The sequence below is a fragment of the Lolium rigidum genome, chromosome 4 (assembly GCF_022539505.1).
Source record: "Lolium rigidum isolate FL_2022 chromosome 4, APGP_CSIRO_Lrig_0.1, whole genome shotgun sequence".
Lineage (NCBI taxonomy): Eukaryota > Viridiplantae > Streptophyta > Magnoliopsida > Poales > Poaceae > Lolium > Lolium rigidum.
Window position 1 is genome coordinate 165,670,241 of NC_061511.1, and position 22,597 is coordinate 165,692,837.

General features: G+C 45.6%; 1 protein-coding gene across 1 annotated transcript; it reads left to right on the forward strand.

Annotated features, from left to right (window-relative positions):
• Positions 1-812: 812 nt before the first annotated feature.
• LOC124708840 (cell number regulator 6-like) lies at positions 813-4,332 on the forward strand. Its single transcript, XM_047240489.1, has 4 exons — positions 813-942; positions 1,064-1,178; positions 3,115-3,380; positions 3,860-4,332. The coding sequence occupies exons 1-4, from the start codon at positions 817-819 to the stop codon at positions 4,085-4,087; spliced, it is 735 nt and encodes a 244-aa protein (XP_047096445.1). The 5' UTR covers positions 813-816; the 3' UTR covers positions 4,088-4,332.
• Positions 4,333-22,597: the final 18,265 nt, after the last annotated feature.

Sequence of the window (22,597 nt, forward strand, 5' to 3'; positions counted from 1 at the left end):
TCTCTGTCCCAAGTCCCAACCCAAGCCGGAGACGCATAGACTGGTTCCCTCACGAAAAAAGGAAAACAGAAGTCTTCCTCGACCCGTCTCCCTCGATCCCCCGTCTCTTACGCCGCCCCACCCAACCTCGATTTCGATCCGATATCACCGGCGTAGCACCTGACTTGGACTTCCTCCCTCCTCTCCCAGTTTGAGCCCTCCGCTCTCTTGCGTCAGATCCATGCCGCCAGTCCATCCTCGCCGGTGATAGGGCGCCTCCGCCCAGTAAACATGTCGGCACGGTGGGCTTCCTCGCCGGTGCGGTGGTGCCCCGTCAAGGTTGCCAGCACGCTTCCCACGCGTGGCCAAGGCAGTCTGGAGACGCTGCCCGCACGCCGGCGAGGGTCAACCGGCCAACTGGATATGAGGATCCACAATTTTTCTAATTTCAGAAGTGTTTATTTGTAAAAATGCATGTCTATTAACCGTCCGACACTTATTTCGGACGGAAGGGAGTAGAATCTTTTAATATTCCTGTCGTAAGCTAACTTATCCCTTCAACTTTAGTGGTTAAGAGGTGGGATGCTTTAACTTTAGTGGTTGAGTGGTGAAAAGGGGGTCAAAAGCACACCTCTTCGCTTTTGATGCTTGGCCGAACCGCGATTGACCTTTGGTCGAACCCAACCAAAAACCGCCAACCCACGCCGACCTCGTTATTGACCCAGATCTCCACCACTCGCACCCGTTCCCACCGCGCAGCTCTGCCCTTCGTCGGCAGCCAAAAACCCTCGGGAGCGCAGCCAGGCGAGCTCGCGAGGAGGGGGGAGGAGGAGAGCGATGGCGGAGGCGAGCCGCAGCCACCCGTCGCAGTACGTGAGGCTGAAGAAGCACGCTTCCCACTCCGGCTCCGGCGCTGAGGACATCCGCCCCGGCGAGCTCAACCAGCCCATCGCCGTCCCGCAGGTCGGTCTCGCCGTTCCTCGCGCGATTCTCGGTTTTCGGCCGTTGCCTGTTGCTGCAGTTGCTTGTTCGGGCCATCGGGATGGCCCGATCTGATATCGGGTGCCGTGCCGTGACTGTACAGCTGGAGCGCAGGAAGTGCGGCGAGTGCGGGCAGGTGCTGCCGGAGAGCCACCGGGCGCCGGCCGACGAGCCGTGGACCACCGGCATCTTCGGGTGCGCCGAAGACACCGAGAGCTGTAAGTGACGCTGCATTTCCTTCTGGGCCCTTCAATTCCACCTTCAACTGTTTAGTCGATCTAGTTCTGTGACTTTTGCCCCCACTCTAGATAGTAGATACTAGAACCGCAATTTCAAAATCCGTGGTAGTTTTGACGTGCTGATGCGTGTAGATGCCGAATTTTGGCAAGGAATTCTTATGTGGGTCTGCACAGGCATGAAATTGTACTGTTGGGGATGAGCTCAGGCTTTTTGGCTACTACACACAGTTACTGTAGCTAGTTGTTTGTTTCCACAGCATTAAAGTGTTACCGGTTATGCGACAGAGTTTAGGTGTTTCAGTTTTAGATCCTCTAATGGCCCTGCATATGGAGCACATGCAGTTATGTTAAGTGAAACATTACTCTGTTCATGTAGTTGTTGTCGACTCTCGTGAGCAGCCTTAGGCATGGGAACTTGGTTATGGTAAAGCTGGAATGGGGATTTTCATGTAACTGTCATCAATGTCATGCCAATTTTGGTTCCAGAATGACTTTGTTTCTTTTGAACAACGTTCAGTAACAAATTGGATAATAAATCACATATGGCATATCAGAGCGACATATTAGGGTCAAATTGGATAATAAATCACATATGGCATATCAGAGCCACATATTAGCCTCGAATTGGATAGTACATCACATATGGCATATCAGAGCGACATATTAGCCTCAAGGTTCATTGGCGTGCCTCCCTGTTTTTGACGAGTAATTGAATATGTGCACAGTCTTGCTGCAAGGAGATGAAGAAAGAAGTTGAAGGGTCCAAATGCTAGTACGCTGATTTGCACACAAGCAACAGAGCCCATACACATATTCTTCTTTTTCATTTAGGATCGTAACTGTTATCGATTTTTTTCACATGTTCATTAGAGCCTTATAACTATGATTACATGAAATGTGAAATTCTTTCAAAAAATAACTACAAATTGCAAAAAAAAATGTATTATGCTTACAGATTGATGTGAAATCTTCCAAAATAGTTTAGGTCAGCGGTTGCGGGTCGCAAATTCGGTGTTTCCTCCTTTTCAAATGATACCAGTTTAGACAGTTTTCACACAAAGATGCCCTGCATATCTTAACTCTTTTTCTTTCTTTGCCATTTTTAATTAACACGATGAGCTTAATCGAAGAACAAACCATTGTAGACTAAACTATAATCAATTAGTTATCTATTTCATTCCTACGAGAAAGGCATGATTTAAATTTATTGCTGCACATATATCTCAATTATAAATTGGAACCAATACAATGCTTAATTATGTTTCATACCACACATATAACTCAAATGATAATCTAGAGCCAACCTGACGCGTATCAACTATCAACCTCAAATTAGAAGCTAAATCACCTAGTGGTTCATGACTGGACAGTCCAACTTGTGTACTTAATTTTGTATTATAGCTTTGCATGGGTATCCCTTTTCCCATATTTTGTCAGATGTATATGAATTATACCTAGTCCCATAGGTTGGCAACTTTGTGCTAAATTCCCGACATTTATTATGGATCGGAGGGGGTATATGTTTATCCATTTTTTAAAATAATATAAATTGCTAAAATACATTTTTATCATATCGCAATCCCTTACCTGTTGGTAAAATTCAAGTCCTGTCATTTTTCGGTCTTTTATGTTGTTTGCAAAATCAGCCCTGTGACCTGATGTGTGTAGACCTACATTTAGAAGCTATTTCACCTAGTGGTTCATGACTGGACAGTCCAAATTGAGTACTTTTTTTTTATATCTTGCATGGGTATCCATATCCCTTTTGTCACATTTTATCAGACGTATACGAAACCCTATATCTTTATACATTTTATAGCTTTATGCTTCAGTCTACACAGTTTTCATATGTTTTACTGCTATATTCTGAGACACTTTCGAACCTCCTATGTGTCTGATCTTCTTGCTTTGTTAGGCTGGACTGGACTATTCTGCCCCTGTGTGCTGTTTGGACGAAATGTTCAGGCCCTTAGAGAAGATATCCCGTGGACAACACCTTGCACTTGCCATGCTGTCTGTGTTGAAGGTGGCATTGCACTGGCAATCCTTACAGCTATATTCCATGGCGTTGACCCAGGAGCGTCGGTCTTGATTGGTGAAGGCCTGGTGTTTAGTTGGTGGTTATGTTCTACATATACTGGTGTTTTTCGTCAACAGCTTCAGAAAAAGTATCATCTGGAGGTAGTTCTTTCTCTCTTCCACTGTTTTCTTTGTTTATGTCGTGATAATTGCATTCAGGACATTTGCATTCGTCATCTGAGATAGCTGTATCAGATATTCCTGTGTCACGAAGCGAACACTTAGCTTTGCATGGTTAATGTTTTGTAGTTTGGATCAGAGAACTCTGTCAGCAAATTTCTGTAACTGTCATGAAATTTTGCTTGGCATTGTCCATTGGCAGGAGTTGGTTATACCATTGAATTGTCAGACCATTTTATCACTTTTGTATTGCTCATTGTTGTGAAGATGGAGTTGGTTGCACTTCCTATTTACTTATTCTGTCCACATTTTCATGTATACTGTTTAGAATTGTTTGTACCATCTTTTCGTGGTAACTAATTCTGGCCTGCTGCTAATTAAGTGTAGCCTTTGATAGGCAGGCTGGGTTTATAGTTTCATGGACCTTCTTTAACCACCACTTCTTGTTCTGCTTCCACCAGAATGCTCCATGCGATCCTTGTCTGGTCCACTGCTGCTTTCACTGGTGCGCAAACTGTCAGGAGCATCGGGAAAGGAAAGGTCGCCTCACAGACAACAGTGCCGTTCCGATGACCATTGTCAACCCACCGCCCGTGCAAGAGATGAGCACGGTTGAGAACCATGCTTCCACATCTGGGAATGAAGCGCCAAAGACTGAGCATGATGATGTGGAGGACATACCTCTCTAGGAGAGATAGCATATGAACTGAAACTGACCTGGAGTCCGCTGGCATTTTAGAGACCATATACTGCTAGAACACTGGGCTGTGTTCATCTGTCAGGTACCGTATGAAACATTCGGCTGATCCCGACTTTTAGTTTATGAACATTACTACCTGTGATATAGCGTTGCCCTTGGGTGTGTAGTTAGCAAAATATATGTGCGGATATCTTTTACGTACCTGAGGGCTGCCCGAAATGGAGGGCTTTTCTCTATGCGCGCCACTTGATGTGTGCGCCACCGCTGGGGCTTCCTATCTTCCTCTGTGTGCTTGTGGGGTACATTGCTTGGGGGAGGCCTGGTGTTTCGTGCTGAGCGGGGCTGTTGTATGCCGAAGATATTCAATATATCTGCTCCTTGTATCTTCGGCTTCAAAATCAGTGTGCAGTTTGTACAGCGAGTCAGGTTGGTGTGCTGCAGTAGCCTTAGTTGATCTTATCTTTGGCTTCTGAATGGCGTTGCGTATTGTTAATCAGTGATGGGTGATCTCTTTATTCTCTCGCTATGCTGTGATGGATGGCCATATGCGCACTCTCACTTTGGGCCGCGCTTGGTAGGTCGAAGATCCTCTAGCCTACCCATCGGGGGAGATATGATTGGTTGCTCGGACTTCCTGGCCAGCACAAGTATTAAAGCACGGCTACCATAATAAGTCTTATTACAAATGGGGAGATCCAGGAATAGAGTAGCAAAGTATCAAGCACGAATAAATTTTCTCGAATAGCTAGGTATAAAAGTGATACCATGGCCGAAAAGACCAATACGAAGCACCAAGCCCTTGGCATCTTCATGCAAATAACCGTCCTAATAGAACAACTTCTCCCCCTTTGGCATCGGGACACCAAAAAAGGACTTTTGCTCCATAGCAAATAACCGCTCGAGCACATCACCACTAGATCTAGTTTTTGGTCCATAGCATTGAGGCACAGAATTCACATAATGTTGCTAGCTAGTATCCATCCACATGGAAAAGCCTTCTAGGATGAGTCTCCACCAAGAACTCCAACAAGCCCTAGCCTATTCATCTAGGGAATCCAAAAAATCCTAGAGAGGGATGTTCGAGTTCATACCGGAGGCCATGGCGGAGAAGAAGGTGGGGAAGCTTCTCCACGGAGGATATTTGGCCGGGATGGCCGGAAGAGGAGATTGGGGCCGGTCTCCTCGGGTTCCTTTATCTTGGGCGCCGCCTTTGACTTGAGGTGGGTGGGGAAAAGTGGGGGATTTGATAGATCCGTCCCGACCCGGTACCTTAAGTCAAAGTCGAAAGCGGCAGTACCGGTTGCTAAAGTTCAGGAAACCCATATTATGGTGTAGGCTTGTGCTTTTCGACGAAAATGGCTCAAGAGGTAGGGAATGGCTTAAGATTAGATGAAGAAACTGGTAAGGTACTACTAAACCAAGCTTGCAAGAATCAACATGAAAAGCCAATCTTGGGTGAATCTCCCACAAAGAAACATAAAGAAAAACAAAAACCAAAACCAAACACAAATGAAATCAAAAGAATCTCAAAGAAAATCAAGAAGAACCAAAGAGAACACAAAAACTCCTCAAGGACGAGGTTGGTGGCCGAGGCCACCGTGTAAGAGTATAATAGCGCGAGGTCGCGTAGATGTATCTAGGACTCACAACTAAGACTCAACATGAAGCTCATTAGTCACTTGATCGACAAATAGAGTATGTGTTTGATTGCTTTATGCATTATGGGGGAAGGGATAGCTCAATAAGTTTAAACCACACTCCCCTATGTTCATGCGTGCTTTCCATCAAGACATTAGTTAAAGAGTGGTATGTGCGCACGACGGTCAAGCAAAGTTCGACGGATCTATGATATTTAGTTCATGCCTCAACTCGATGAAACGCTTCTCATCCAAGGGCTTTGTGATGTCCGCCAATTGCTCCTTGGTGCCAATGAAAGATAGAACAATATCGCCCCTAGCAATGTGATCCCGAATGAAGTGATTTCGTATCTCAATGTGCTTCGTTTTGCCATGGAGTACCGGATTGTAGGCGATCTTGATGGCGCTCTTGTTATCACATAAAAGAGGAACCTTGCTATACTCAAGTCCATAATCCCGCAAGTTTTGCCTCATCCATAAGATTTGAGCACAACTACTAGCCGCGGCAACATATTCGGCCTCCGTGGTAGAGACGGAGACACAATTTTGCTTCTTTGAGTACCAACACACCAAACATCTCCCAAGTAAGTGACAAGCGCCGGATGTAGACTTCCTATCAACCTTGTTTCCTGCCCAGTCCGAGTCGGTGAAGCCAACCAATGAGAAGTTTATGTCCCTTGGGTACCATAGTCCAAAGTTCAGATTATCAACTAAATATCGGAAGATCCTCTTCACCGCAATAAGGTGGCTTTCTTTCCGATTTGCTTGAAAACGTGCGCACATAGGAACAGTCAACATGATGTCTGGACGGGAAGCACAAAGGTAAAGAAGCGAACCTATCATGGAACGGTAGAGCTTGGGGTCCACCGCCTTGCCGGTCTCTTCGAGTGTGAGTTGACACTTCAAGTGCATGGGACTTCCAATACCGTTGGCCCCCTGCGCTTAAGCATATCTTGAATGTACTTCGCTTGATTGATGAAGGTGCCTTGACGCATTTGCTTGATCTCGAATCCAAGAAAGTACTTGAGTTCCCCCATCATTAACATCTCGAACCTATCAGTCATCAACTTAGCAAACTCATCATTAAATTTTGCGTTAGTTGACCCAAAATGATGTCATCTACATAAAGTTGGCATATGAAAAGCTCCACATTGACTTTCTTAGTAAAAAGAGTGGAATCAATTTCCCCCACTTCAAAACCACGATCTTCAAGCAATTCCCTTAGGTGCTCATACCAAGCTCTAGGAGCTTGTTTGAGACCCTATAGAGCCTTATTAAACTTGAAGACATGGTCCGGGAAATGGGGGTCCTCGAACCCCGGGGGTTGCTTCACATATACTTCCTCATGTAAAGGACCATTAAGAAAAGCACTCTTTACGTCCAGTTGTTAAAGTTTGAAACCATAGTGAGCGGCAAAGGCCAAAAGGATACAGATGGACTCGAGCCTAGCAACGGGTGCGAATGTCTCGCCAAAGTCCACGCCTTCCACTTGCGAATAGTCTTATGCCACCAATCTTGTTTTGTTGCGGATGACGATGCCATGTCCATCTTGCTTTTTCTTAAAGACCCATTTGGTACCGATAACATTGCGGCAATGATCGGGGCGCTTCATGAGAGTCCACACATCATTCCTCTTGAAGTTGTTGAGTTCCTCTTGCATTGCTAGCAACCAATCGGGATCTTCAAGCGCGTCGTTGACCTTGAGTGGTTCCACCATGGAGACAAAGGCATGGTGCTCGCAAAAGTTTGCTAGTTGCCTTCGGGTAGACACCTTGCTCTTTAGATCTCCAAGGACATTGCATAAGGAATGAGACTTGAGGTGTAAATGTCTTGTTGTAGTGTCTTCACGGCGAGAGTTAGCCTTGGGAATAGATTCTTGTCAGGACACTTGATCTTCATCATGGTTTGGGTCCTCGCCTTGTCGGGGGAATCATCATCATCATGAGAGCCGGATACTCGGGGTAGTTAGGGAATGTTGTATCCGGAATGTTTGTCCCGAGACATCCGGTGTAGAACTTGAAGCTTGGCCTTGATCACTTGGTGGTGGTTGTTGTTGTTGATGTCGAACTTGAGGTTGCCTGTAGCGGTTGACTTGCACTTGGTTGCTCAATGGAAGAAGCTTGGCCTTGTGGTGTAGATGGCTCTACTTGAGTAGAACTTGGTCCTTCCCCGGCACTCATAGGAGGTAGCTCTTGAGGTCGGCGTAAGCCAACACCCATCCTCCCTACGGTAACCGGGGGAATTGCATATCCTTTCTCATAAGAAGCACTTCGCTCCTCCAAAGAACTATCATCTTCATTGAATGCCACATCACAAGTTTCCACAACTCGTCCATTGGACTTGTTGAAGACTCTATAGGCGTGAGAATCCGTTGCATAGCCAACAAAGATACCTTCTTGTGGTCTTGAATCAAACTTGGATAGACGTGTGTCCTTGACAAGCACATAGCAATTTCATCCGAAGACCTTGAAGTAGGAAACATTGGGTTTGTTACCAGTTAGGATCTCATATGGTGTCTTCTCCAAACCCTTGCGAAAGTAAACGCGATTTGTAGCATGTCAAGCGGTTGAGATAGCTTCCGCCCAAAAGTTGTAGTTGGACTTGTACTCCATCATCATGGTTCAAGCGACTTCAATCAAGGTTCGATTCTTCCTTTCGACGACCCCATTTTGTTGGGGAGTATATGGGGAGGAGTATTGATGTTGAATGCCTTCTTCGCCGAGGAAGTCATCCAAGGTGTAGTTCTTGAACTTCGTTCCATTGTCGCTCCTTATTGCGAGGATCGTGGTGTCGTGCTTGCGTTGAACTTGGTTGGCAAACTCCATCATGGTCCGTTGAGTCTCACTCTTGTACTTGAAGAAGAATACCCAACAATATCTTGAATAGTCATCGGCGATGACGAGGCAATACTTCTTTCCTCCAAGACTTTCATGAGACGGAGGACCAAGGAGATCAACATGTAGAAGCTCCAAGCACCTTGTGGTAGATATGGTTGTCTTGGCCTTGTATGGAGCTCCATGCATCTTTCCTTGAACGCAAGCCCTACAAACACGATCTTTGCAAAAGGAAACATCTTCTTTTAGTCCAAGAATGTGGCCCCCCTTGTAGAGACTTTGCAAAGTCCTCATGTTGACATGGGCTAGTCGGCGATGCCATAACGAACCCTTGTCACCTTTAGCAAATAGGCAAAGAGCGGATGAGGTTTTCTTTCCGAAGAAGTCAACAACATACAACCCGCTCTCCACATATCCGACAAAGGCTACACGGAGTGTCTTGCTTCACAAGAGGACCACCATATGTTCATCGAAAAAGGTACAAAGACCCATGCGTGCAATTTGATGAACGGGAAGTAAATTGTAACCAAGGGTCTCAACAAGGAGGACATTCACAAGTGAGATGTCGGGTGTTACCACCACCTTGCCAAGACCCAATATCTTTGAGCTTGTGTTGTCGCCATATGATACGGTAGAATGTGATGGCTCGAGGTCGACAACAATTTCCTTGCTTCCGATCATATGACTAGTGGCTCCACTATCAACCACCCATTTAGCACCACCGGAAGCATAGTCCTACAAGGAATCAAGTCTTGGATTTAGGTACCCAATTCTTAATGGGTCCTATCATGTTAGTAACAAGGGGTTTGGGAACCCAAATAGTCCAATCAACATTTTCCTCATAAGGACCAACAAAACGAGCATGAATACGACCATAGTAATCAACAAAAATAACATGAGAAGGGTTGTTAGCACCGGCATAGCCCCTTGTGTGGGGTCGGGGACTCCATCCCTCCCTGGGCTAGAGTCACCTTCCTAACGGGTGATACCCATGTTCTTGTTGTTGTTGTTCTTCTTCTTGGTACTTCTTCTTCTCTTCCTCTTTGGCTTGATAGCCACACCTCCTTCATTGCTAGAGCCCTCATTGGCTCCATCTTTAGCTTCAAGGACTCCTTCCAAGTATGTGGCTTGGATTTGGAGCCTATCAATCTTGGCCTTCAAGCGATTGACTTCATCTTCATGTTTCGGGAAAGGGTGAGTGATATCACTTGGACCTCCTTCTCCTTGTTCTCCCGGAAATGCTCTTTCAATGCATCTTCTTGGAGAGAGTTCATCTTCAAGAGCAAAGCTTGTGCCTCTCCAACGTGGCGATATCTTCTTCATGATTGCAACAAACTCGGTCCTTGCTCAAGGGAAAGTACTCCTTCAAGGTTTCCTCTTGCATGGAATTGATCTCCATGAGCTTGGCCTTGCTCCTCTTCAAGGTGGCAATCTCATCCTCATGATCACAACAAGTAACCTTCTCTTTGCTCAAGCGGACCCACTCCATCAAGGACTCATTTTGCATGCCATTCAACTTCAAGAGCCTGGCCTTGTTCTTCTCTAGATCTGCAATCTCTTCTTCATGATTGCAACACGGTACCTTCTCCTTACTCAAGCGATATTACTCATCCAAGGCTTGTTCTTGGAGAGAATTGACCTCCAGGAGCATTGCATTATGCCTTCTCAAGGAGGCAACTTGATCTACAAGCTCATCACAGCAAGAGTTAGGCACTTCAACTTCTTTCTCCTTGTGAGCTTCCTCTTGAGGTTGATCACTTGACTTAGAGAGAATTGCAAACTTGCTTTTCAAGGATTTGTAGTCCTTGGTGAGGGTTTCCAATTCCTCAAGTAACTTGACGTGGTCAACATCAAGAGAAAGCTTCTCCTTCTTGAGCTCACCCACCAAGGCAAGATCATTATCTCGATCCTTGGTGAGTTGGGAGATGATATCATTGTTAGGGACTTTAAGAGTATTAACACTTGCTTCAAGAGACATGCGCAAGTTTTACTCCTCCTCATGAGCTTGAGAGAGAGGCAATCTCATTTGCCGCCTCCCTCTCAAGCCTCTCTTTACCCTCTAGAAGATCTTGAGCCGCACCAAGTTGAGCCATGAAAGCCTCAACATGGGTCTTGGTATCCCTTGCATGGTAGTGAGAAAAGCATCCAAACCCACAATCTCACACTTAATGGTAACACTAGTGGCATCATCAATAGTTAAGGCATTAGATGAGGATGTAGGTTTGGAAGGGGATGCTACCTCCGACGATACCTTTGCCATAAGGCAACGGGAGTTGTTGGTGACGAGGTTCTCATTAGGAGAGTCGAAGAGGGAGTTGGAGGGAGTGGAAATGGCGATGGCGGCCACTCCCTCATCCTCTTTGTTCGAGCTCTTGTCATCTTGCTCTCCACCTTCATCGGAGGAATACTCCTCACGGATGATGAGTGCTTTAGGCTTCTTGGTGAAAGAGACCTTGGTGTCACCGGGCTTGGAGGAGAATTTGGAGAATCCCTTGGAGAAGGTTTTGGACTTGTCCTTGCGGACGAGCCTCCCACCATTGTCTTCCCTTCTCTCAAAGATACAATCCGCGACGAAGTGGCTTTTGTCGCCGCAATTGTAGCAAGTTCTCCCCCTTTGCCCTTCCCTTGGGCTCTTGGAGAAACTTCTTGAAGAGTCACGAGGCGAGTATCTTGAGCTTCCTGTTGGCCTTGAGCTTATAGTCTTGTTCCCATCCCAAAAATTCTTGGCGGCGAGTGCCATGTGTTCATGGTAGTTGGTCTTGAGATCATTCGGACCCCACTCCATGGGATCCTCATCACTTTCACTTCCTTGATGTTCCCTCATCTTCAATGCGAGGTTGGGCTTGCGGGTGTTATGAGCATGTGCAACAAGATCCTCCGCATTCTTCTTGGAGATGTCCAAAGCAATGACTTCGCTAAGGACCTCATCGGATGTCATGGCGCGGAAGGAGGCATTTTGGCAGATGGCCGTCAACTTGACTTCCTCATAAGGGAGGAGAGCGTTGTAGAACTTTCTTTTGATCCAATGGTCATCCAAAAAAGTTGTTCCAAGATCTTGCATTTGCACGGAAAGAGCGATGAGGCGTCGGTACATCTCTTCAGGAGATTCTCCTTCAATCATGACGAAGTTGTTGGCCATATTGTTCACTTCATTGAAACGAAAGCTTTGAATGCTCTCATTTTCAAGGAAGAGCTTGTCGAGTTTATCCCATGCTTCTTTGGCGGTCTTGAGAGTGCGGATGTGAGCGCGATCCTTGGGTGTGACGGCCATGTGGATCATGTTGATGGCGGTGGAGTTGAGTTGGTCATCCACCACTTCTCTTCTTGTCAAGTTTCTTGGGTCTCGTGGTGAGTAACCTTCCTCAATGATGCGCCATAGCTCGGTGGAAGCGCTGCGCACATGAGAACACATTAAGAATTGCCAATTTTCAAAGCTATTGGATTCAAGTAGCGCTGGTGACCCATGAGATAAAATATGAGGCATTGGAATTGGAACATTTACGGTGTAATCACTTGGTGGTGGCACCGCATGATTACCCCCTAAATGTTCCGCAACTGGTGGTCCATCCTTCCCTTTGGATGAAGTGCCGATTTCCCCAAGCTCCTCCTCTTGAGGGACTTTAGTCGATTGAGCGACAAAGCCAACAAGAGGAAATGGATTAGCTTTTGGTAAGGAGTCCTCGACACTTGTGGAGACCCTGCATACCACTGCATGTTGTAGTATGCCAGTCGTTGACATAACATGTGCGAAGTGCCAATCCGCAAATATTACATCCCTTAGAGTAGTACAACAGAAACATAGCTGGTCTTTATTTCACTCACTTAATATTACAAGCCATATATGTACATCATATTGGAGCTCCTCCTCGGTACATAGAGGATAACTCAAAGGTTCTAGGTGAACCCTACTTAACTTATACAATATAGGTCGTAGCAGGCTAAATACCATTTCTACTCGAGCAGCTAAATACTATATAGTTTGGTGCTGCTCAACTACTCCTACTGGTGTGACTTAAGCGGTGTTCTCTTCTGGAACCTCTCCGGTTCCGTAGACTATCAGGTAATCCACCCTCTGTACCCCTCCGGAGAGATCTGGTTCTTCATAGCAGATCCCATCTTCTCCTTCGAGTCCATCATTGGCTTCCTCCAGGTGGTTCAGACAATCTAAGCAGGGGATTATAGGAGGTATGACTACGAGCGTACTCAACAAGTTCATTATAGGAAAGAGGTGTTTTATGCACTAGCTACGGCACTAGAACAAAAAGTCATAGGCCAATGCAGGTTTTTGTAAGCATTTCTTCAAAAGGTGTTTTTATTCCGAAGAGTTATGTCCGTCAGCCTTCACCGGGTGTCTAGAACTTCATGGAGTTCCTTTCTGGCCGCGTTCGCACTTCCAAAACCCGGAACAGGGAGTGATAGGTCATGATTCGTTACACTCTGCAGAGGTATGTTGCTTTACCCATAAGAGATCTTAACCTTGGTGCCAACCGGGCAGCTTTTCCGTCCACACTTCCATGGTGTGAGGCCCGGTATAAGGTCCTAGCCAATCATTGCATTTCTCCCCGACCCCGCACACCCACCATTTGTTGCAGTTCCGACCTTGAGTTCTCGCCGGTTAGCATATCCATTGGATATCATCCGACCTCGACTAATATCCCCGCCGGTCAGCATACCCCATTGGGTATCATCCGACCTCGATACCTTCACCGGCCTTCTGCAACCCATCATAGACCGCATTACCGTGGGGACTTAAAGGTTCCCCACCCATCCGGTTGTTCTCGCAAGATACAACTGCTACGGTAAGCACATCCGTTGATGTACGAGAGGAAGAAATACAATTGACTACTCCGTCCCACTCCAGATCTTATGGTTAACACGGGTCTTACGGCACAAGAATCACTAGACGACATTTGTTGTTAATCCTAGATGGATATAAACCCATTGCAATTGAACCTCCACCATACTCATACCATGGTTCCATTGCCCACCACATAGTCATATTCATAGTTATGAAAATAGTATTCTTACTTTTCATGCAAGAGTGATAAGTATAGTACTTTGCAAGTAATTTGGTAAAAATACTCAAAGTGACATGAGCAAGCGATGAACTTGCCTGATGACTGCAAGGTAGTGTAGTTGGATTGTTTGGACTGACCCTGTTTCTGAAAGATAGCATCATTGTCAAATAAGGGCAATGGTTAAAGATTCAAATATGCATGCTTTAGATTTTTAGGGTTGTTCCCCCTCCCCGATGCTTAATTATTTAATGTCAAAGGTGTCGAATAAGCACGATTTATAAATACTTCTTAAGAGTTATTAAAATAATTCTTTGTTATTTGTATTAAGAAGTTTATTCCAAGGAATATTTATTTTCTTGGATTTCAATTTTAGAATAAATTATGATTTATTATTCTTCTTTTAATTATTTAAAAACTTTAAATTTCTCGGTCTAATTTAATTGGTAATAGTTCATCATACTTATTTTTAATATTTGGTCAATTTATGATGAAGGTATTTGTTTTGAATAGATCACACAATTTTAAGAGGTCTACATATATTTATTTATTTTTTAAAGTTATTCTAGGGTTTATGGATTTATTTCCAATTTTGGAAATATTTCCATGGTCAACTGACCATTTTGCCCCTCGGGCCCACTGGTCAGACCGACCAGTTGGTTTGGTTGGACCAGCCCGTTGGGCTCGGCCAAACCGGCTCACTCTCTCCCTCGCTCGTGGTCGAACCCTAACCGTAATCCCCTTTCTCTCTCGCGACGCCGAAATCGCCTGCCCCGTTGCCGGCTTCCTCCGGCCATCTTCGGCGGTCTCAGGCGACGCGGTGGTCGCAATCGACTCGCATGGTGATGCCACCCACTTCTATCCGTGTCGATCTGGCAAAGGCGGCCTCCTCCGCTCGCCCCCAACCCCTACTGCATGCTTGGGTTTGCGGTGCTCGCGGCGATTCGCGTCGAGCTGACGTTCCTGGGCGCCAGGGTGGTGCTCAGTGGCTCGCTGGAGTCGTGCTGGGGCTGCTATGCTCGGCGTGGTTACGACTTGTTCGCGGCTTGGCACCGCTGTGGCCAAGCTTGTGCCGCCGTGCCGTCGTGGTGCGTCTGCAGCGCTACTGCCTCCAGGTACACGCGTCCTAGCTCCTCTCTCTTCTCCTCTTCATCTCCTACCTCTGGAGTTACTGGCCAGGCTTCCCTCTTTGGGATTCTAGCCATGCCAGGCTGCTGCTGCTGTTGTGCTGGCCATGCTGTGCTTGTTGCTTCTATGCTACTGGTTGGTTGGTGCTTGCTTGGCCTGCTCTAGCTGCTGTATTTGCTCTACTCCTCCATTAGTGTCACTAGGATTGTCCCTCTGGCGTACTGATGTTGCTGCTGTTAGTTGAGCAAGCTCTGCTTGCTACCATTGCTCTAGCCTCTCTATATAATCTCTAATGGCCTCAATTGGCTACTGCTGCAAGCAGTTCTTGCAATTTGCAAGTGCCAATCATATGTAGGTGTGGTGACCGTGATGCTCTAGCTCTTCCTAGGCTTGCTTGGTTGGCCTGTTGCACTGGTTCATCAACTCCTTGATGATGTGCTTCGGATACAATTATAATTTGATACTCGTGATGCTTTGTGAAGCAATGGTGGACTGTTCTGTAGCTGTTCAGTAACTTTGATGAGTTGCTGATGCTGTGGCTTGTGTTTGAATGCTCTGGTTGATCATGTGATCACCAATTGCTTGGCCATTACTTACTGGCTATATCTTTATCTGTGGCTTGACATACTGCATAACTGCTTGGTTGCAGAGCTTCTCACCAAGTGTTGGTGTTTGCTCATGTTTGTGAAAGCTTACTGGTGGTTCAGTTATATGTGTGATGCTTGTATAGCATCCATGTATACTTTCTGTTGCTTGATTCAATTATCTGTGAAGCTTAATCATGTCCTGTTAATTATTTAAGATGAACTCCTTATGCAGTGATGATTCTTTTGCTATAATTACTTGAGCTAGAGGGATGCCAACTACTGTTGGGGACCCTAGCTCCATTTTTAACCCATTTTTAACTACTGTTGAGGTGGTCTTAGCAGTAATAAACTGTTGTTTTGGTAACTCCCACCTCTGGTGGCTTGCTGTGAATGGATAAATGCTTGCTGGGTGATCATATTTGATTGCCAGTAGCTTTTGATGTTGAAAAATACTTGCGGAAAACATATATTTCGCATATCCGATGGTTTTAAAAGGGCTAGTGTAGTCCGGGTAGATTTGGGTAAGTATCCGGGATAGTTTTCCTTCCTATTTCCATTTGAAAGATGCTACCACTTGTCTGGTTGGCATAACCATGGTCATAGACTTTGATTCATCCCTGGTCTTTGCCATTTCCACCAGGTTACACTTGGTCTATGACCAAATGATGATCAAAACAGAGTTACTCCACCCTTTGCGCGCCTGCGTGTACATGACCGTGCAATTTATGAACAAACCCATCTGGTTTGTTAATGATGATGTGTATACCTCACTCCAGCTCCTAGGTTTTGCTGATGTAGAGGATTTCTTCTATACTCGTTCGTCTTTGCTTGTCCTCGCTCCTCCTCACTTGGTCGTGCAAGTTAATTACTTCACCATTTGCTTGTTCATCGGTGCTTGTTCTTTGTCGAAGAAGAAATGGAACACCGTTGTTCTTGGTGTTCTAGTGGCTCTGGCTGGTTCGGTCGATGAATGACTAGGGTTTGGCTGTGAAAAGGTTTTATACTACCCCTTTCTTGCTTCCCCGGTCGACATCAAGGTTTTGTGAAGTTGGTGACTAACCCCGGCTTGTGTGCTTGGTGTGCATGCACATAGCCCGGTCAGCTGTGTGTGTGTTCTATGTTGGAACTTGGGACTGGTGGATCAGCTCGGCTGATTCTGGTCTTATCCTCCTATTTCATTTCTTTTGTTAACCTTCCAAGTGGCATCGCCACTTGGCAAAAATGTGCATTTCCTTCTTATGCTCTTATACAGGGATCAAGGAAGATCAAGACATTCACCTCTACTGGATGATCAAGAAGATCAAGGGATAGCTTGGGTGTAGTTTAGTTTAGTTCATCATCTCATTGTAATTTCCTTTTTCCTTTTTTTCCTTTATCAATTTATAAAATGATTATGTAATAATTATATTTAGATATTGTAATGAAATTGTATCTTGTGTGTTCATTAAAGCTCAAGGTTTCTCTAATGAGCTTATTGTAATTTATATCTACTCTTTTATTGTTTGAATTATCCAAATATAATATTATTTGTTGAATTATTACTTGTCTTTTATTTTATGTAATGTTTAAGTTTGAAATTCAATTCAAACTTATTTCAAATGCATTCACTCAATTATATGTGTTGAATTCAAATGTTTCCCCTATTTCAAAACCCTAATTCAAAAGAGATCATGTCCAAGTTTATCGCACTCTCGAAACCCTAATCCTGGCTGGTGTCAAAAGAGAAACTTGTTCCCTCTTATGTTTTAATGCAATTAAGCGCGAAATTTTCCCTAGTTTTGCGATGCAATGCACATCCCTTTTCTAATTCTACCCCGCAAACGTCTGAAATACTAGGATATTACAACACTTGCCTTAGGATCTAAGGCGAGGTTTGGTTTTGGAGCAACCAACTCCATCATCATAGCCTTCATTTGGCTTACGATGGATGACTTCAATTTCTTGAGGTGACCCAATGTAGCCGTTGTGCTATCGGTGTTTTGATGGTGGAGGTGGTTTCTCACCGAGAAGGGTCCCATTCCCAAGCGCCTCTTGTTCGGCCATTTCTTAGGCGGTAAAGCCCGGGCAAGAAAACCTTGCTCTGATACCACTTGAATGGATCGTTAACGAATAAGAGGGGGGGGGGGGTGAATGGTCGCTACACAAATTTTATAGCTTTTTCAATTTTAGGTGCGATGCCGAAGTAAAGGTGGCAACTTTAGCGATGAGGGTGATCCTAGTATGAGCCTATGCGGTGCAACAAGTAAAGGAACCGACAAGATAGTAAGAGAGAGGGAGCGGGACAACCGGGGTAGCGGAGAGGCGACGCGATTTGTTTCCCGCAGCTCCTCCCACAAGAGGGAGTACGTCTGCGTTGAGGAGGTGTGAACCACGAAGGCTCAACGGCCACACACGCCTCACCTTGTTCCTCGAGAAAGCCCCACGAAGGAGTTTCCCCTTCTCCACTAAGTAGCCGGTCGAGGCGGCGGTTCCTTCACAAGGTTGGGGCGAGCTCCACAACACCGGAGGCTCCCAACACCCTATGGGGCTAGCACAACTCCAAGCTAGCCTCTATAGGAGCTCATCTTCTAAGATCCCACAATAGGAACCCTAACTCCAAGATCCACTAAGGACTAGATGGTATTGGTGAAATCTCTCTTGATAGAACTATAGACCGGGGTCTCCTCCACCAATCCTCAAAGTATGGGCAAGATTGGTTGGATGGGGAGGGAGATCCTCAAGGTTTTGAGCTCAGCAACAATGGAGGAGAGAGAGAGATGAGGAGTTGAAACGAGCTGGAGAAGAAGGCCCCTTTTATAGGCCCCCCCGAATCCAACCGTTATGTCCAGTTTCTGCATGACCGGTACTACCGCTTTGGTAAGCGGTACTACCGCTCTGGGTTCGAGATTAGCCCACAGTTCTACCACGTCGGACTCAAAGCGGTACTACCGCTGCCGGTATCGTCAAGGTACCGGCAGGGCCTCTGCTAGTCCCGGACTCCCTCCCGGTACCATGTCGGTAGCAAGGCGATAGTGCCGTAGATTGCAGTTACGGTACCAAAGCGGTACCTGGTCGGAAGTACCGCTTGGGAGCGGTACTACCGGTCGAGGTACCGTCAAGGTACCGTAATGCATACTGTGAGCTCTTCCCTCGTGCAAAGCATGTTGCGATATCGGTGACCGGTACCAATAGCGATAGCGGTACTACCGCTCTTGGTACCGATAGTACCGGTCAAGCTGAAACTGATTTTTCCTCTTTTTCTCTCCAACCACGTCACCTCGCGACACACACACAAAACCAGAAAACCTATAAGCTACGCTTGAGTGTTCCGATCCTGATGTGTTCAGCGAGGGCACCGTGCACCTGCAAATCTATCCTAAGCAAACTATGCACATGGTGAAATTCATTCTAGTGTTGTTATCAAACACAGAAAACACGAGGTATAGATTTTGCTCTTTCATCTTTCTTCTCTGTTGCTTCTCACTATGATGCCATTTTTTTCTTTGAATATGATTTATCCGGTTTTACCTATGTACCTATGGGCAGTATGATGGAAAATTCAATGAAGATTATATGTTTTGAAACGCAACTGTTAATTACTTTACATTACCTCACCAGCCGCACTACATCACAGTGGGATATCACAACAATGTTGTACACAGATAAAACTTCAAGAAATAAAGATGTATTTTGGGGAGACGAAAAATTGTAATGTTGTACACATATACAAGATTCTTTAGATCTCACACTTTATATATAGCTTGACCCTTGTGTAATTTGCAGTTTACTGACTGCCAGTATTTCATACATATATAATCTGATTCTGAGAGAACATGTTACTATGTTAGTAGTAGATATAATTGTTGTTACAGGATACAGGCAATTTCTGAAATCATTCTTACCTTAGCCTGATAATCTGAATGGTGTGTAGATTAATAAAAATGGAAACCTTGAACCTCCACATGATTCTGTAAAAGGCTGATCTTATCACGTTAAGCATTACAAACAAGATTTGAGTTTCTGCTGAAACCATAAATCTCTGAGAGATGTACTAAATCGGCACCTTCAGGTTCATGCTTCACTTATTATACTACAAGTTATCCATTCATATAGTGCTGAATTATATTTTTTTCCTTTGTTCCTAATACTTGATAATAAAAACTTGAATGGGATTGGAAGTTCTGTTTCGCTCATAGCTCATGAAATAAAGTTCTGCTTAGGTCACTGTTCTGAATGAACATGCACCAGTTGCCTTGACATAGAGTCGCTTGTACCACACCCTCCAGTCAATTTGATAAATTAAAACTGAAATTTTTATTAATTTTTGTATTTTTTCTACCTGATTTTGGAGGTTTCTTATGAGTTGACTTACGACTCTATATGCTTAAAAACAAAGGAAATGAGAGAAAAATAAAACCTCCTTTAGCGCTTCTGAATATTGAAACAATATTTCAAAAAATTGCTAGATATTTCACAATTTCGAGGTGGTAGTGGAAACAGCCAAAATTACAATTGTCGAAAGTAGGGTGATGACTATTGAAATATCTCTGAAGTCATCGGCTATGTGAACAAGTATAGCGATATGCAATACTTGAAGAAAACACCATTGCGTAATGAGGAGTGGCACATTGATGGAGTATGGTGACTAAGAGGTACAATGTTAGGGTTGTTAAAGTGGGGACACTACGAAGCACAATGGTTGCGCAATGGTGAAAGAGGTGAAGTCGAGGAGCTTGTGAGAACAAAAAATGCCAATAGATAAAAAAACATGATATGTAGTTTGAGTAATGCAAATTTCATGCTCTTTTCCTCGTCTAGATGGTGTTATCGTTGAAATGTTTGAATATCCACATGCATTGTGTTTATAAGTGTATAATTTTAAGAACCCGAAGCAACGCACAAGCATTTAACTAGTTGATGTAAAAGCTGAATTAGCAAATACATTAACTAGCACACGTAGTGTGTTTCTGTTGAGGCACCGGTTCAGCTGAACGGTTGTACTATCAGGACTGTATGGAAGGCCAAGTGAGTAAAATGTATGTAGTTTCTCACCGACGGGATTTGACGGAAATATTGGCGAAGTAGTGGCCTGCCAATATCGACGATGTAGCTGAGTGGCGGACGATGCTCCTGGCGTCACGTTGAAGGAGAACGTGTACTATGAAGTCCTCGAAGGTGCTTCTCGGGATTGGGACGGATGGCTACACAATTGACCCAATCAAGGAGTCAGCAATCCCGAGAACGCCAAGCTTTTCTTTTTAAACACTAGGCACACAGTGCCTAGCTTTAAATTAATAAAACTCAAACGGCCAGGTCTGATATAGGATGCTGAAGAACAACTCAATGCTCGGCGTCGCAAAAACCATATTTACCGCCTCAAGCACAACCAAGGATAGGTCACGCACCACATTGAAAAAGAGGACGCTGTCCATAGCCACTTCAAGGGGGTCATTGGCCGTGGGGAGCCTAGGAAAGAGGATTTCAATTGGGAGGAGATCCATTTCGAGGAGCCGGCCCTAGAGGGCCTTGGGGACCCTTTCACCGAGGCCGAAGTTAAGAATGCCATCGACCAAATGCCCATTGACAAAGCTCCCGGCCCGGATGGGTTCACCGGCTTGTTCTTCAAGAAGTGTTGGAATACGATCAAGTACGATGTCATGGAGGTTGTGCATCGCTTCAAGAGCCTTCATGTGGAGCATTTCCATTGGCTCAATTCCACCAATGTTGTCCTATTGCCGAAAAAAGATGGTGCGGAGGAGGTTTCGGATTTTAGGCCTATTAGCCTTATTCATGCCATGGCGAAAATCATTGCCAAGGTGCTTGCGATCCGCTTAAGTCCGCGCATGAAAGACCTTGTCTCCAATGCCCAAAGTGCCTTCATAAAGAAAAGGAGTATTCATGACAACTTTCTCTATGTAAAGAACCTCGCTAAAAGGTTTCACAAAAGCAAGACACCGGCACTCCTCTTGAAACTTGACATCCGGAAAGCCTTTGATTTGATTCGTTGGGAGTATATTGTGGACCTTCTACAACGCCGGGGTTCCCGCCTCGTTTTCGGAATTGGGTCACCGCTCTTCTTACCACCGCCTCTACCCGTTTCCTCCTCAATGGCATCGCCGATGCTCCCATTGCCCATGGTCGGGGGCTTAGGCAAGGGCCTCTCGGTCAAGCAATGGTGGTCTTCCATGACTAGTGGAGCGACTCCAAGCCGCAAATCCGTTGCCTCCCTCACACTCCTTGTTACTTGGGAATTTTGTAACGAGCCAAATGCACGTGTTTTCCGCAACAAGCATACCCCCACTTTTGTTTTGTTAGATAAGATTAAGAAAGAAGACCGCTTGTGGGTGTTAGAGGGTGCTAAACGCTTGGGTGAAATCATGCCGGGAGAGTGAGGTCTTTCCTCCTTGTTTCGTTTTGTAAGGACTATCTTGTCCAAACACTCCTTCTTATTTAATGGATTGGGGCAAAGCTTTTGCCCCCGTTTCAAAAAAAAACAACTTACAAGCAACAAAGACAACAACACACAAGGAAAAACTAGAAAAACAGCTGGAGTCATCTATGCCCTTCGAACGAGAACGAAGCACCATGTAGCAACCAAGGGAGATCTCCAGGACGAAACATTGTCAACATAGTAGGTCGTCCTTGCCTGCACCAGGATAAGAGAGCCATCGCCTGGGCGTTCTCTTCCATGACTGGAGAGGGACCCCTGCCCCTCGCCCTGGTTCGAAGGCCCCCACACCACTAGCATTGAAAACACTCCCCATGAGCAAAGAGCGAACCAGGGACCAGACTACCAACTGGGGCACAAAGAGCACATCTACACATTGCATCAAGCTCGCCTGGAGAAGGCTTGCCGCCCACCAAGGATCCACTCACGCTGAAACGAAGCCGCATGCTTGATCGTTGATGAACAAGTTATAGAGGACTAGAAGAGCCACCACCAGCCAACACACAGCCACACCCACCTCCCCATCGAACCCAAGGCGGCGCCTTTAGGAAGGTAACGACGCTACCAGCGCCGCCGCTACCCATACAAGGTTGAGGTTTTCACCCGGGAGACGGAGGGGGAGGGGGAGGGGAGGATAGTGAGAACGGTACCTCAAGAGGGATACACGGCGCCCGCAGGCGCCGTCACCGTCGAACCAACAAAGCTGGCTAGGGATTTCTCCCTCTCTGACAACCCTAAAACCCAGCACCTAGCCCTGGCAGTGCTCCAAGGATCGATGGCCGCCCAGGGCAGCCGGAGGTGTAGGGTGAGCTGCGGACAACATGGGGAAGACGGCCTTCAGATCTGGCGCCGGCGGCCGCAGAAACCGTCG

Bases quoted from the DNA above. Each gene is read 5' to 3' on its own strand.
- LOC124708840 (XM_047240489.1), top strand. From the start codon at position 817: ATGGCGGAGGCGAGCCGCAGCCACCCGTCGCAGTACGTGAGGCTGAAG. The intron at 1,179-3,114 runs GTAAGTGACGCT...TTGCTTTGTTAG, and splicing joins CGCCGAAGACACCGAGAGCT to GCTGGACTGGACTATTCTGC. The intron at 3,381-3,859 runs GTAGTTCTTTCT...TGCTTCCACCAG, and splicing joins AGAAAAAGTATCATCTGGAG to AATGCTCCATGCGATCCTTG.